At 39.6% G+C, this 15,418-nt stretch overlaps 1 protein-coding gene across 1 annotated transcript in view; it reads left to right on the top strand.

Annotated features, from left to right (window-relative positions):
• Positions 1-1,945: 1,945 nt before the first annotated feature.
• Positions 1,946-15,418, top strand: part of LOC121854962 — a 39,817-nt gene continuing 26,344 nt past the window's right edge. The window contains exons 1-2 of the mRNA XM_042349784.1: positions 1,946-2,217; positions 4,268-5,312. Coding sequence (XP_042205718.1) covers positions 2,182-2,217; positions 4,268-5,312 — 1,081 coding nt within the window. The 5' untranslated portion in view covers positions 1,946-2,181. The remainder of the gene's footprint in view (positions 2,218-4,267; positions 5,313-15,418) is intronic.

Raw genomic sequence — 15,418 nt, 5'->3', positions numbered from 1 at the left:
GAACAAGAAGCAAGACTACTTTTTGGCGTATCTATAACTTAAGTCGTGTTTACAACCTCAATCACATGTGTTTTCCCAAAAAATGAATAATAATAATAATAATAATAATAATAATAATAATAATAATAATAATAATAATAATAATAATAATTATTTGGCCAAGAGTGTATAAAAATAATATGGATTTGATGTTTATTTACATCTAGTGATTACATTATTCAGACAAGGATCAGTGTTGACTAGTAAAGGTCACAAACTGAACTACGGTCTCTTGCTTTTTATTCAGTACATCACGTTTTACGAAATAATGATTTAAATGATACATACATATACATGCTGATAGAACCTACAGTGATTTACTTGCATACATACATACATACATGCATAGTCTTATCTCTCAAAAAATAAATACATGGAACATATTTGGTGCTTTTGTTGAGTCGGAGTTGTTTAATGATAAGATAATAATAGGAATCACATTATCAAGTGACGTAGTAGATGACGACATTATTCCCTTCATTCTCCTGTATGGGTTCACAGGATGCCAGGTCCACCGAACATTGCCCGTTAAAGTACCTGTAAAAGAGAGAGTGAAGCAACATTGAGGTGAAGAGGAAGGGAGGAAAGATTGTCAACTAAAGGGGGAGAGTTAATAAGACGAAATGCCTTTGATTCCACCCTATTCAACAGTTGGACAGAAGAAGAGCCACCCCAGATATGAGAGCAGTACTCCAAGTTAGAACGAATGAATCCCTTATATACTTGAAGCAATTGCTCAGGAGTTAATTAGCTACGGCATTTGTACAGCATGAGTTAAAGATAATAATTAATAATAAGATATTTCAACAGACATATACTCTTTTATTAGTCAAATTAGGAAACTTCTCATTATTATTGTTATGGCGTGAAGTCATCTGTGCAGCTCTAATAATAATAATAATAATAATAATAATAATATAAAAGCGGTTAATCACTATTTCATTACTATAGTTACTTAAACATCCTCGTCAGAAGTAAATCATATCAGGCTGTCTGTAAAGCCAAGATATATATACAGTATATGTACAATAAATCCTATTGGTGTTAGATAAGATAAGATAGAGAGCTGCAGTGTCGCGTCCTGTAGTGCTCAGTCAACCTGGGGTAGTCAGTGCGGTGGTATAACGCGGTCGGACGCCATCATGTTGCCCACCATACAGGAAGCACCACTCAGTCGCTCGAAAACATGGAGCGCTAATGAAAACGTCGGTAGTTGTTTTTCAACGCTAATAATTATGTATACATACTCGGGACTGTTATACTCCGTGTCGGTAGTCATGTATATTCCATCAGTCATGTGTACATTCAAAGACAAAAGTTGTGTCGTGGTTTTGTCCGAAGATTAAATAGAACTCGTGAAACATATGAGCGCCCCGCCCCTACCACAAGGCAGAGCGCACCAAAAGTTTTAGCCCTTCGACATATGTTTTCACCAAATTTCACGACACGACTTTTGTCTTTCGTTGTACATAATCGGGCATATGTATTCTGGCAGTCGTGTTGCTCGTCTGGCATTGGCGTATGCACAGCTTAGTTATGTTCAGTGATTAGTCTTAGTTGAACCGATAATTAAGTGAAATCCACTGACTATGTATACAGTGCTTGTGAAGTGTGTATAGATGTGTAGGCCGGACGGACAAGTGTGCTCGGTGAGATATTTTATGTGTTTTCTTATTTTATATTGAGTTCAGTAAATATAGCTTAAGTATACCTCTTGACATGACTTGAAAATACGTGTTCATAATTATGGCTGAAAGATGGCTATAGTGATGTCTAACTCTACGATATATAATATTTTTATGACTCTAAATCCGTGGTATATAATTTACTCTTGGTCTGTGTGTTGAGTTACAGCATTATTGTCCGTGTTGAGTGTTTCACGAGTGAGTTAGTGAATGGTAATGATGCGTATGTCACCCCTGTCAGTTACTGTGTAGTGGTAATAAGTTTTCCCCACAAAGTTTATAAAAAAAAAAAAATCGATTCTGGTAATATTTTCAGAATAAACCAAATCGATTTAAGTTATTACAATTGCGAGTTTGGACAAGTGAATACAATAAACAATTGATAAAAAAGGAGAGCAAAGAGAGAATAAGGAAACACAGGGCAGGGGAAACCGCCAAGACCCTAACAGACGACACCATGTGCAAGACCTGCCGAAGACCGCTCCACTGTGAGGTAACTGCTGCTTCCTCCTCTTATTCTATTTTCTTTATCTATTATATGAAGTGACACGAGGATTAAGCAGTGATCGGCTTATACTCAAGAACGCTCGATCTGAGAAGGTCGACCTTGAGAATTATATCAGAGAGTAGATGCGAAGGATCAGTGTAGGTGTCTCGTATCATAATTATTTAGCAACACTTTCATTTAATTCTGCCAGGATATAGTTAAAAGTTAAAGGTAATATGTGTATATTTTTTATGGTTGGAAGCTTCTGAGATAGGAAGATATCTTTGTGACGTAGACGGTGTTATAAGAATTCTATAGGCTGGCGGAGGAGGCAGGGAGGTGTGTGAGTTTAGCACTGTAAGATTGGTGACAAGTACAGTGACGAAGACGTTACAGTGAAAATGAATGATTATAATGTATCTGTGAAATTTTAATATATTATAGAAAGAGGAGTTAGATGTTGTGGTTGATTATATATATAAAATAATAGGTCTTATAGGATGGATGAGCCACAATGTAGGATGGATGAGCTACAATCTAGGATGGATGAGCCACAATCTAGGATGGATGAGCCACAATCTAGGATGGATGAGCCACAATCTAGGATGGATGAGCCACAATGTATGGGCGAGAAATTGACAGTGAGGGAGACCAATTAAGGTGTATTAATCCCTTCATTACGGGGACGCCAGTTTGAATATTATGTTTGGTTAACGCCAGACGATTTTATTCAGCACAGAGGGGACCCCGTAAATAAGTGGTTAATAGACTATCTCCCCTAATAGACTATCTCCCCTAAGCAAGAGGATATTCTGGTACTTCAAGGAACAAATTCTTTTATAAAAACTTCAAGTATTTCGAATGGACCAGGAGTGTGTGCAGTGCAGTACTCGAGTCGTGATAGGCATTATAAAACACACTGCAGCTTAAGAAGGATGTGGGAAAGGAGGGGGGGAAGGAAGGAAGGAAGGGGGTGCTTTTGATAAGATAACTATTGAGAAAGATTCGATAAGAGAAATAGTATTGATATAGGTAATGTATCATTGTATTTTGAATATAGGAAGATTAGATACTACTTAGCCCCTGTATACAGTTAAGAGACTTAGTTGAACATTTTAATAGTTTAAGGAGTACATGGAAGTCTGTAGAAAGTTGTGAGTTATTACAAGTGTTACCTCAGAATGTATGGTTGTGGAGGTGTGATGAATAAGCTTTAGTGGTAACGATACGTTGTGTCAGAGTACTTCACTGTCTGCCATGGGTAGTCGGTTGTTGAGTCATATCTGTTGTCTCGTGTGTGTGTGTGTGTGTGTGTGTGTGTGTGTGTGTGTGTGTGTGTGTGTGTGTGCGCAAGAGTCAACATATGCAGTCAGTCCTACATGAGCAAGCATATTTGACCAACACAGATAAGCTTGGCTCCCAACTTTCTCTCTGACTATCTTCCTTTCCAACCATTAGACCTAAGAGGACGGAGGTACAGTACATGTCCCGTGTCACGTAGCACCAGACCTTGTGGTTGGTAGTTGCCCTTTCATGATACTCTTGATGACAGCTGATGGGCTGATAAGACAAGCGATAACTCAGCCTTGGGGAGCAGGAAACTATAAGAGCTGGTTTATATACAGCTGTTTCCTTGTTATCATTTTAATACTTAAGAACGTATTTTTTTCTTATTGATGTGATCTTATAGATGTGTTTGCCTGTCATTAATTTGTGTTTGTTTTGTCTATATATCAATATTTTTGTTTCGGTGTTTGCTTCTGTGTTCATGTATCAATGTGTATTAAAATTTTCATGAACATATCCGTATATGTGTTGTAATTATTGTTCTCATTGCTTCAAATTGACTTTCAACTGTGTATCCAGGTGTTGAACTTTTGTACATAAAAAATAGTCTTCCTAGAACACCATATACAGAAGACTAATGTACTATCGTGGTCAGAGTAACACAGATGTGAAAACACGCGTCCTAATAATTTCTTCTATTTTTTGTATTGCTCTTTTATTGGTAAATACCTTAACCCTTTATTAACATTTTTGTTTTTTTCTCCGGCAGGGTAACAAGGACCTCGGTCCCTGGGGACTCAGAGGAGCCTACAAGTCCGTTGCACTGACTTCACGCCGCCTGTGGACAGCGCAACACCACCGTGACGAAGAGAAAAGTGAGGAGCAGGGGTCATCTGCGAGATCCTCGAGTGAGCTTTTGGTTAACAGAGTCGACGACTGTCTGAGTAAGGAGGATAAAGGGAAAAGAGACAGCGCCCTCGCCAACGTGTTTGGTGGGGCTCCTCTTTTTCACACCCATGCACCATCTCACGCCCATGTCCAAGTAGATACTGACGACAACGAAGTCTTCACAGTGTCCAATTTCAAAAAGGGCGACAACGCACCGAAAGTGAGTGGAGACAGCCCCAACTGCAGCAACATCTCTAAGGCAAGTATTGCCTCTTTCGAAAGAAATAATGAGAAGATAACAAAGACAAAACCACTAGTCCACCAAGACGATAACTCTAGGTATGGAAGAAAGATAGAACAGGCCAATCCGCCGTCGGGAGCAACCGAAGTAGGCGTTGTAGGTAGCTTGCAACCAAGCGTCACAAACACCACGACACTGGAGCCCTCCAAGGAACCCAGGAGCCGTCCCTTTTTCTTTCTCCCTTCTGAAGACGAAGAAGAGGCCTCACACACCGACAGTGCTGACCACAATTTACGTTCAGACCCAGACCTTTACCCCATCCCTAAAAACGGCGGCAGTAGCCACCATTCTTCAACCTCACCCAAGGATAAACCTCGCACCCCCGTCTCACCACCCAGTCCCCAGAAACAATCTCCTCCTGCCGATGGTTCGGTCGAAATCAAGAACCGAATCCGGTATTGCCTCCAACGAGCCAGAAGCAGAAGCACATCACTTGGTGGCTTAGGAAGCTTCGAAGCAGGTCTATACCGTCTTGAAGGTCTATTGGACGGAAAGAAAGACGACGGCCACTCCAAAGACAACCCCGCCCACCCTACCCTCTCTGGCCTCCCCTCCTCCAAGCAGCGGCCAGCGGAGCATGTGGCAGCCTTAATGCCTAAGTACAAGGACACTGGCACCATCACAGGTAAGAACCAATTCTTGTTGTATTTTTAGTACGTGGAAGTAACGCATTACCAGCAGTTTATATGGGTTAATTGACTTTTTGTTGTTTTACACTTGGAAGAATCATCTGATCAAGTGGCATATTCTTGTTATTACCTATGAATCCCTTTTATATTTTCTTTAGTTTAATGGGTTTAATACAATAAAAATAGACTAAGTAAAAAGATATACAGGGTGAGCATAAAGTCTTTCCCTGATTATGAAAAATCATATCTCGAAGACCATTCTAGAAGAGTTTCAGCCATGGGTAGATTTCCAACAAGATGGAGCACCGCCACACTGGGGTTTAGCTGTCCGTCAGTTCTTGAACGCAACCTTTCCAAACCGATGGATTGGGAGAGATGGTCCAACACCATGGCCGCCACGCTCACTAGACATTACACCCTCTTGATTTCTTTTTATGGGGGTATACGAAGGACAAAGTGTACAGTTCACCAGTTCCTGATCTTGAAACTCTGAAGGCAAGGATAACGGAGGCAATAGCGACGGTGTCTGAAGAGATGCTGCAGAAAACATGGTGTGAAATCGAGTATCGCTTAGATGTGCTCCGGGCAACAAACGGAGGAGCACTTGTTGAAGTTCACGAGTAACGGAAAAAAAAACTTCTTGAGATAAGGTATCAGCTGCAAAAAACTGTATGTTTGTACGTAGTGTATGTTGTGTGTAATAAATGTTTGTAATCAGGGAAAGGCTTTATGCTCACCCTGTACTTTTCAAGAACATATCCTACAAATTATTATTATCACTACTTGGATTAGCCCTAAAGCCTCTTCATTTTCTGTGATACAGTTTAAGTGGGAAACTCCTGACGTCCACAAGTATTCCTAACATTTTGCGGACGTTATTTAGCGCCAGGCTTGGTGTGAGGTGATGGGAAGGGGAAAGGAGTGAAAGAACCAGTGCGTGGGAGAGTGTCTACATAAGGGATTACTTCTGGAGCTAAAGAGAAAATAAATCCTGAGGAAACATTTGTTTTGCATCAGAGTAGTACAGAATCACATACAGATAAACCCAGCGGTCATTTGTGATACTCTGCTTAATTTATTACAGCATAGTATCTGTAGCTGTTACCTCAGCTGACATACAGCAGAGTAAAGTGCTTCAACCACTGTAAATTGAACCTATATATATATATATATATATATATATATATATATATATATATATATATATATATATATATATATATATATATATATATATATATATATATATATATATATATATATATAATCATCTTGATAAAATCACACGGGAAAATGGATTTACATGAAATATATAATCATCTGAATTTCTACAAATTGCAAAATGCTCTGACTATGTCAACACTGTCGACTCTCTTGTTAGAACCATCAAAACTTAAACCATAGCCGAGGGCACACAAGGTATCATTGTCTAGTTGTTTAGAGGAGAGATTCACTACACAGTTGTGATTGGCATCCTTAGTCCAATCACTGTTTCTAATAAGGAGTGCCAATTTGTGGTCTAGCTTAGCTTGAAGATCAGAACGCTCACGTCTCAGGTTATCGAAACAATCATCCAACATGAACTTCTTCCAATCACTCGGTGTGGTCATATTAAAAGCATGCTTTTTCTGTCTTACAATACGGAAAGCTTCACCCACTTCAATTTTCTTTATTTCAAAGGGTTTCTTTAGGAGCGCTTAATAAGCAAATAAAGAAAGGATAGATAAACGAGGAAACATATGAGAGAAGCCTTAGTATATATTATATAGCCTGGTGTTGCTAAGAAACTACTGTAATTAAAATAAATCATACTTGTAGACGTGTCTTGAATGTAGAAGTGTTGTACGCCTCTATATGAGTCTTGTGCAAGTTAGTTTCGTCTGTTGTTTGAGGTGGTGGAGAAATACCAATAAGAGGTCGACATTGTATGGCCGGAACATCTGGCATCAACGCCTACCCCCCAGCCATGAGTGCTAAAAATACCCCCCAGGTGTTGGCGGCGCTAACCTGATATATTCATCTGTTCGTGAAGCCAAGCATCTCATTATTTTATGTTGGGAAATAATTTGAAGGATACCTAACTGACAGACTTTAAAGATATTAATAGCCATGATATCAACGGACTCCATCTTGTTAACACCAGAGGACCGGAAATCTTGGCAGGGGATCAGGAGTCACCCCTCGTGCCATGTTCACGCATGCGCACCGCTGATGCTGACAACATCTAGTGAGACACCCCAACAGTGTGTGGTTACCGAGTGTTGGTGTCGGTGTTCTACAGTAACTACAAACTTTTGTGAATGAACTCGTGTATTAAATTGTAGCATTATGGAGCTGTTGTTTGTACAAAGACAGCGGTAAAGTTTAAAAATAGTCGGAGTATTATGCGCTAGAGCGACCAGAGCCTTTGTTTACATCCACAGCTGATCATCATCTGGTTAAGACTCGTCCCCGGTGTTGCTGAGTTACAGTAGATGTGAACAGTGCCAAGGAAGTTCTTGTCCCTCAGAGGAAGCAATGGTGTCTGTCGTCTAATATATTACAAATTAAATATTTAGTTACACAGTATATCCGAAAATTGCAATTAAAAATGACATGATTCAGAAGACAGTAATGATACGTCTTACCTTAGAATTAAACGTTTACTGCATCTAATATTTCTTACTAATTGTCAAGTTATTTCCAATTCCCTGTTATATATGTTTCATGAATGGCGTTTCAGAAGTATTGGAAATGTTATAAAGTGAGATTGTTGTTGTGGTACTGTACACGTCGACACACAACACTGGATAGTTCAGGGAGGAAAGTTATTGTGAGGAAGAGGAGGACAAGTGATTGTGGTAGTGATGGAGGAGTAGAAGATGGATCTTTTTGACACAGGTAATGTGGGTGAGAAGAACAAGGACCCCCCCCCCCCTGAGTCCTAATACACCCCAGTCCACATAGACCCGTCACCCTACTCTTAATAGACCCTATTCCTAATAGATCCAGTCCCAATAGACCTCAGTTCCAATTGACCCGTCTTAATAGTAAACCCTAATATACCAAGTCATAATCGACCCTAGTTCTAACAGACCTTAGTCTTAATTGACCCCAACTTCACCCAACTTTATAATTAGGTTTGTAGCTCTTTAGGAATAGAACCTAATTAGGATTACAGTCCATTACTAGTGAGACGCAGTTGTGTTTGTAGGTGTTAGGTTTAAGAGCTCCCTTGGCCAGCCACAGTGAATGAATCCTTATGAAAAAAAGTTTCCCGTTGAGGTTTTTAATTACATACAAATATATAAAGAAAATAAGGATATTAAGTCTCCACCAACCTTGCGTGTTGGTGTCATATAAAAGTCTTTTCATCATATTAGAGGTTTATTATGGAACATCATCTCAAGAATTATGTGGAGGGAAGATTCTTGTTTTCGTTTAGGCGTCTACAGTCTGTAAACCCAAGTGGGGCTTCTTTACACCTTTGTCATTACACATTTACGATTGTTTACCTGGACAAGAGTTCCTGTTTCTTTGTTTACAAGACTTGTGCCAGTGGTCACCTCTCCCTCTCTTGTTTACAGTGTGTGTTGTCTCGAGGCCAAGTTCACTGATCTGATGAACCTAGAGATAATAATAATAATAATTCACGTTTTATTAAGATAACATGGCAACCCTAAGACTGAAAATATACAGTGAACAGAGGTGATAGGTTATATATGGTGGAAGCGGGGATGGGTCACTTGATTTACAAAAGCTTTCAAATATAAGAAACAAAGAGTCAACATAGATTAACTATAGATCTGGTGATGTTTGAGCTGGACTAGTAAACATTCTTGTGACCAAGGGATTCTATCAAATGTACCAAACTAAAACACGAGAAAAGGTTGGACCAACACAGTCAGATACCGGCGAGCTAACTGATAACGACGGAGAAATGAGCAATAATCTGAATAAATATTTTTCAACAGTTTTCACCACCGAGAATTTAAACATGATACCCGAGGCACCGACTCTATACAGAGATAGTGAAGAAAACGAATTAAGCGATAGTAGTGACTAGAAACGATGTTAGTAAGCAAATAGACAAACTAAAGCCTAATAAGTCACCTGGTCCCGATGAGATATTTGCCGGAGTATTAAAGGAATGTAAGGAAGAGCTTAGTATGCCCATAGCAAAGTTGTTTAACATGTCCTTAAAAACAGGTGTAGTACCAGAATCCTGGAGGATAGCGAATGTAATACCGATTTTCAAGAAGGGAGATAGATCACTATCCTCTAACTACCGTCCAATCAGTCTAACGTCAATTGTAGGCAAATTACTGGAAGCAATCATTTCAAACTCTATTCGAAATCACCTGGAGAAGCACAAGTTGATCAATGATTCCCAGCATGGCTTCACGAGCAGGCGTTCATGTCTAATCTATTAACATTCTTTTCATCAGTTTTCGAATCAGTGGACGAGGGGCACAATTATGATGTGGTATATCTCGACTTTAGCAAAGCCTTCGACAGAGTCCCCCACGAAAGACTAATTAGAAAAGTAGAGGCTCATGGCATTAAAGGTGATATTCTAAAATGGATTAGGGCGTGGTTACAGGACAGGAAACAGCGAGTGAGCATTAACGGCACTAAGTCCCATTGGTTATCCCTCCTCCTAGTCACAGGCCTGGCATATGACATCATTAGGGACCTGCCACACTTTGCCATAAACAGATAAAATGTACCGGGAACTTTCCCCCCACACTCTCATCATTCTCTCACTTTATGTAACTTGACAAAACCTATGACCCTTCAGGCTTTTACGCCCTTAATGTACGAGTCATAAAGGCAAGTATGAACTTTTCATACTTCCCTGTTGGGCGCTGTAAACGCTTCACCTTGCACAGGATGTAAGGGGGTGCACAATAAACTAGCCCCCTCGGGGGCAAATCTGAATCTGAAATCCCATTGGAGCAACGTCACTAGTTGAGTTCCCCAAGGCTCAGAACTTGGACCATTATTATTTATTATATACATAAACGACATAGATATCGGCATAGACAGCAACATAAGTAAATTTGCTGGTGACACTAAAATAGGACGTGTAATTAAATCTGACGAGGACTCTGCAAAACTACAGGAAGATCTAAACAAATTTTTCGAATGGTCTGAAAAATGGCAGATGAAATTCAATGTGGACAAATGTAAAGTACTCAGTATAGATGTAAACAGGGAAACCAGATACCAGATGAAAAACGACGTTATTGAGAAATCCGACTGCGAGAGAGATTTAGGAGTAATGATAAGTCGGAATCTTAAGCCAACTAAACAATGTGTTTTTGCTCATAACAAGGCTAATAAAGTACTTGGGTTCATACAAAGGAGTGTTAGTTACAAGACTAGCGAGGTCATCCTAAAACTATATCTTGCGCTTGTGAGACCTCACCTGGATTACGCAGTTCAATTTTGGTCACCGTATTACAGAATGGATATAGAATCCTTGGAAAGAATTTCAGAAGAGAAATGACAAATCCATCCGTGGAGAGACGTAGAGCGAGGGGCGACATGATAGAGGTGTATAAATTGAAGTCAGGGCTAAACAAAGGGGACATTACAAAGGTACTCAAACTATCCAACCAGGGCACCGTGTGGTCCGATCAGGTCAACATTGACCGCTAAACACTGATTGTCACTCAAACAGTTGTTTCTTTCTTTCGAGTTGAAATTGTCACTTTTGTATACCACTTGTGGGTTGATCGTCAATTCTTTGCACTGTACTGTTGGTGGGAGGATGTTGATAAATCCAGATCTTGAGGAGGAAATGGGGAAAGGGAGTGCCTGACAAACCAGGCTGGCAGCTGTCTCCATGGTCAAGAGACCACGGGCAGCACCGACTTCCTCACCCTCTAAGGCTGGAGACGGAATGTGTATGTATGTGTGTGTGTAATAATAATAATAATAATAATAATTAACGGTTTATTGAAAGACCATGGCAGCCAAAAGACTGAAAGTATACAGTTAAATAATTGGGGAATGGGTCACTTGATTGACAAATAATATACAAGTAACATAAGTGATACAAATATGATATATAATAACAAGGTGGGGAGAAGGCATTACTACAGGGCATTTCAACATAGTGACAGTGACTGAAAACACTGGTTGATTACGAGTTGTTGACAATTTTTACAATGGTTGAGACTGGGTTGTTCTTATTGCGGTGTGTGTGTGTGTGTGTGTGTGTGTGTGCTTTTATGAATGTCTTTTTTTTCGTCGATGGAGTGATAATGAAGATACGTTATCAGTTAAGTGCCAGCATAAACCCTTACGTAACCATTAGGTGTTAGTGACTCACCTCGCATACCACCAACCTAACCAGAAAAATGGAAAGTTATACCCAAAACTATGATATTCAGTACTTCTAAAATGTAAAGAAAGAATATGAACTCAATCTTATCAGTTTTGTATTTAGCATAAACAGTGTTACCATGCAAAAAAAATTCCTCTCAGTCAAAAAATAATGAGCGCTGAACTGTTATTTCCGGTTGATAATAACTTGAATATTTGTAAGACATGAAATAGGTGAGAAAAACGTGAATTTTGGGGGTTATTTTACTCTGTTGGTTGAGGCAATTATGTGTCAGGAGTTGTATCACTATTACCCGTACTTACCTCGTCATTATCTCTTAACAACGATGGTCAGAAATGAACAACCTCAGCTTCCTGGTAGCTGTAATACGGCATTCTTCTTCTCTGGTTTTAGTTTAAGAGACCTTGAAATATAGTTTAGTGTTCCTGAAGATTCCTGGGAAAGTCCTGGAATTTCTGATATAATAACGTGAGGGAGCAGTTCCTAGGGAGTCTGTGTGTTGGTAGACCTTATCGGTGTGTGAGGGAGAGGTGTGCGGCCAGGACTTAAGATACCTTATTATATCGGCATTTCATGAAACTTGCTTGAGTAAGTAGTAGGCGAAGAAGAAAAAAATAATATTATTATTATTATTATATTTTATGTGTATCAACAATATACTCAACATTATTTTTCGTCACGCTTTATGAAAACTCCCAGATATTTTCAACCATTCAGCAGCGGTACTCAACTCCTGGTATACGTAACAAACGTTTGTTTTTGTTCTCCCGGCTGCCAACACCTCTCACACTCAAAGGAACTCACGTTGACTTGACAATGGTTAAGCTACAATTTATAGTCAACCGAACGAAATATGGTTTAGCTACAATGTATGGTGACTTAGCTGGCAGCTAACACCCAAGGTATGACAGATGAGAGTCACGAGACACACTTGCTCTAGATGGTTTGCCTGAGGTATGTTCGTCACCACTGGTTGGCAGGTCGGGGACGACCCAGGGCGCCCTGCACTCTGGCGTGTATGGTTGTGTCCAACTCCTGGGCGGAAAGGAAATGAGAAAGAATAAGAAAGGGGAAAAAGGAGATAAAATGAAAGTGAAAAAATTGAGGGATGGAGAGGGAAATTCAAACTGCCATGGATTCTGAAGGACGACACAGCCCTGCTGCCGTCATTCTGCTAATTTGGGGACGTAAACTAACATGTCTTCTTGGCCCATACTAAAGCCGGGAGCTAATAAGAAATCACTATCAGTGAAAACAAAACAGTAATAAGTCCTACGACGAAGTAAAACGAAACGGTCTTGTATTGAATGATAATTTATATTTGCTCTCAGTGACGACCATCTTGGTGGAACAGTGACCTCAGTATAAGACGACCCTCCAGCACTGGCGGCTGTTTATGTGACCAGTGACCCGTGAGAGATCAGTAGGCCGAGTATCCAGTTTTCATGATGTGCTATGAGCATGTCAGGTGCAGGTGAACAAACTAGAAAAATCGCGTTACTCAGTTTTCATATAAAGTTTGAAAATTCGATGTTGTACTTCACTACTTAGATAAAATATTACAGTATTCACATCCACAGGGGAAAAATGTATAATAGTCGTCTTTCTCTTTTCTCCTGAACAAAATACACTTGAGTATTAATGTAAGAAGCGTGATGGTCGGCCCTGTCAGACATGGGTGACTTCAACCATCTTGGCAAGACTTAGAAGCTAGTGTTAGGGTAGTGTGAGGTGCCAGAACTTGATATGTTGTGCCGAGTGCCATAAACCAGTAATGTCTTTCTATTTTCCATAATTTGTACCGTGTTGTCGGGATTCACATATTATCATTGGTTGTTGCGTATCTTGTATTTTGCTTTGTGTTGCTATGAATCACGTGTCTTGTGTTGTGAAGAATAGATAGAAAAAGCTGCTTTAGTCGCATTGCTTCTAAGTTTATAGTAATAATTAAACAACCTAACCTTGCTTGTGGGGTTAGGTTAGGGTAGGTTAGGTTAGGGTGTGGAACAGTAGATTTTTCAGTACTATACATTGTTCTCCCCTACAATTTAGCCTTTAAAATGTCGTACAATGCTTTAGAACATTTTAGTAACATCTTTTCTATTCGCGAAAAAAACTTTTAGAACGCATTAGACATATGGTAACTTTATTTCGATGTTTCCGACAATAATTCAGTTAGAAAATCTATAAAATAATACGATAAGTGGATAAATATTATAGTAAACGTCTGTAGAAATTCAGCAAAGAAAATGGTTATTATAAAGGTATACGATAAAAGGCTAATTCAAGGGTAACTACTGTATACTAAATGTTGGCACTAATCACGTAGGTCAGGGAGGGCACACACGACACTGACTGGGTGTTCCGGCCCAGTTATTTTCGCTGTGGTTGTGGGCGTGGCATAGCAAGCTTGCGGCTGGTGCCATGATTGTCGTCATGGTCATATTTGCTTGTGTGTGTGTGCGGAGGGGGTTGGGAGTTGTGTGCGTTAGAGTGTGTGCGGAGGGGGTTGGGAGTTGTGCGTTAGAGTGTGTGCGGAGGGGGTTTGGGAGTTGTGTGCGTTAGAGGTGAATGTGTTTGTTTAAATTTAAGTGTTTTGGGGGTGTGTTTTAGGGGAAGAAAAATTCGTGTGTTTGTTTGGTACAATGATGTATGTAGGGTGAGGGGAGGAAATGACTTACATCTTTGCCTTTATTTGTTTTCCTTTTGGCTTCCTTCTGCCTAAAGTTAGACTGGCCGCTAGTTTAAGCCGTCACCCGTGTTTAATATATATGCAGATTTACCGAGTGCCAAATACAGAACTGCAAAGTGAAATGTGAAAAATGTATATCTCTACTTCCTTCCTGACCATGTACACCTTGCTAGTCTTCTCTTGTACAGTGTTCGTTATTTTGTTCTTATTATTATTTGTTTTATTTATTTTTATTAATTTTCCAATTTTATTTTCTTCTTAGTAACATATTTTTTTTTTTACGGGAATTAGCCCACCCGGACATAGGTCAAACGACCCACAACGGGGCCTGGGGAGCGAAAAAAAAATAACAGAATGAAATTGAAAATAGAGAAGAAAAAGGTTATACTGTGTTAATCTACACCACGAAGATGCCGGAAACCCAGCTTTTTAAAGTGAGACATCTTGGAATATCAGGACCATTAACTAACTGGCTGTAAAAATAACTCCAGCTAAGTATACAGTTATCACCTATCATTTATTGGAGGGATTTATGAAGTTTTAATAAATTTCGGAAAATCATAATTGATTCGAGTTTCAGTAAAACTTATTAGTAATTTTTATTAATAGTAATTTAGTTGATTTCCACTGCCGAGCCATTGACGAGAAGAGGGGTTTAAAACGCCAGGCGTAGTCGATTGGTCGCTTTAGGAGAGGTTTTTTTTTTATGGTTGCTGGCCATAGTTTCTGGCTGTTGGAATCTCAGACCTCACCAGGAGTTTGCTGTACAGGAAGTATGTCGTGTATGTGAGCCAGGTATTAGCCGCTACAGGGATGGCAGGATAATGAACATTTCTCCCAAATTGTGTAGAGATTGAGTGAATGTGGCTGACTGGGCAATGAACATTTTCGTTGTGGTAAATTGAGCCTTTATCCCTACCACGGCTTGGTTTTGGACCTCCGTTACTTGTGTCACGTGTGTATTAAGGCAATATTGGATGGGTTTTGAATGTTACACAATGAAAATAATTCTAATATGTAACTTAATTTAACGATAACCTCCAATATATCAGTCAAGAGGACGTATAGCTTCCTTT

The sequence above is a fragment of the Homarus americanus genome, unplaced genomic scaffold (assembly GCF_018991925.1).
Source record: "Homarus americanus isolate GMGI-L3 unplaced genomic scaffold, GMGI_Hamer_2.0 scaffold23110, whole genome shotgun sequence".
NCBI lineage: Eukaryota > Metazoa > Arthropoda > Malacostraca > Decapoda > Nephropidae > Homarus > Homarus americanus.
Note: the sequence above shows the minus strand (reverse complement) of the source record. Positions and strands in the feature narration are given on the sequence as shown.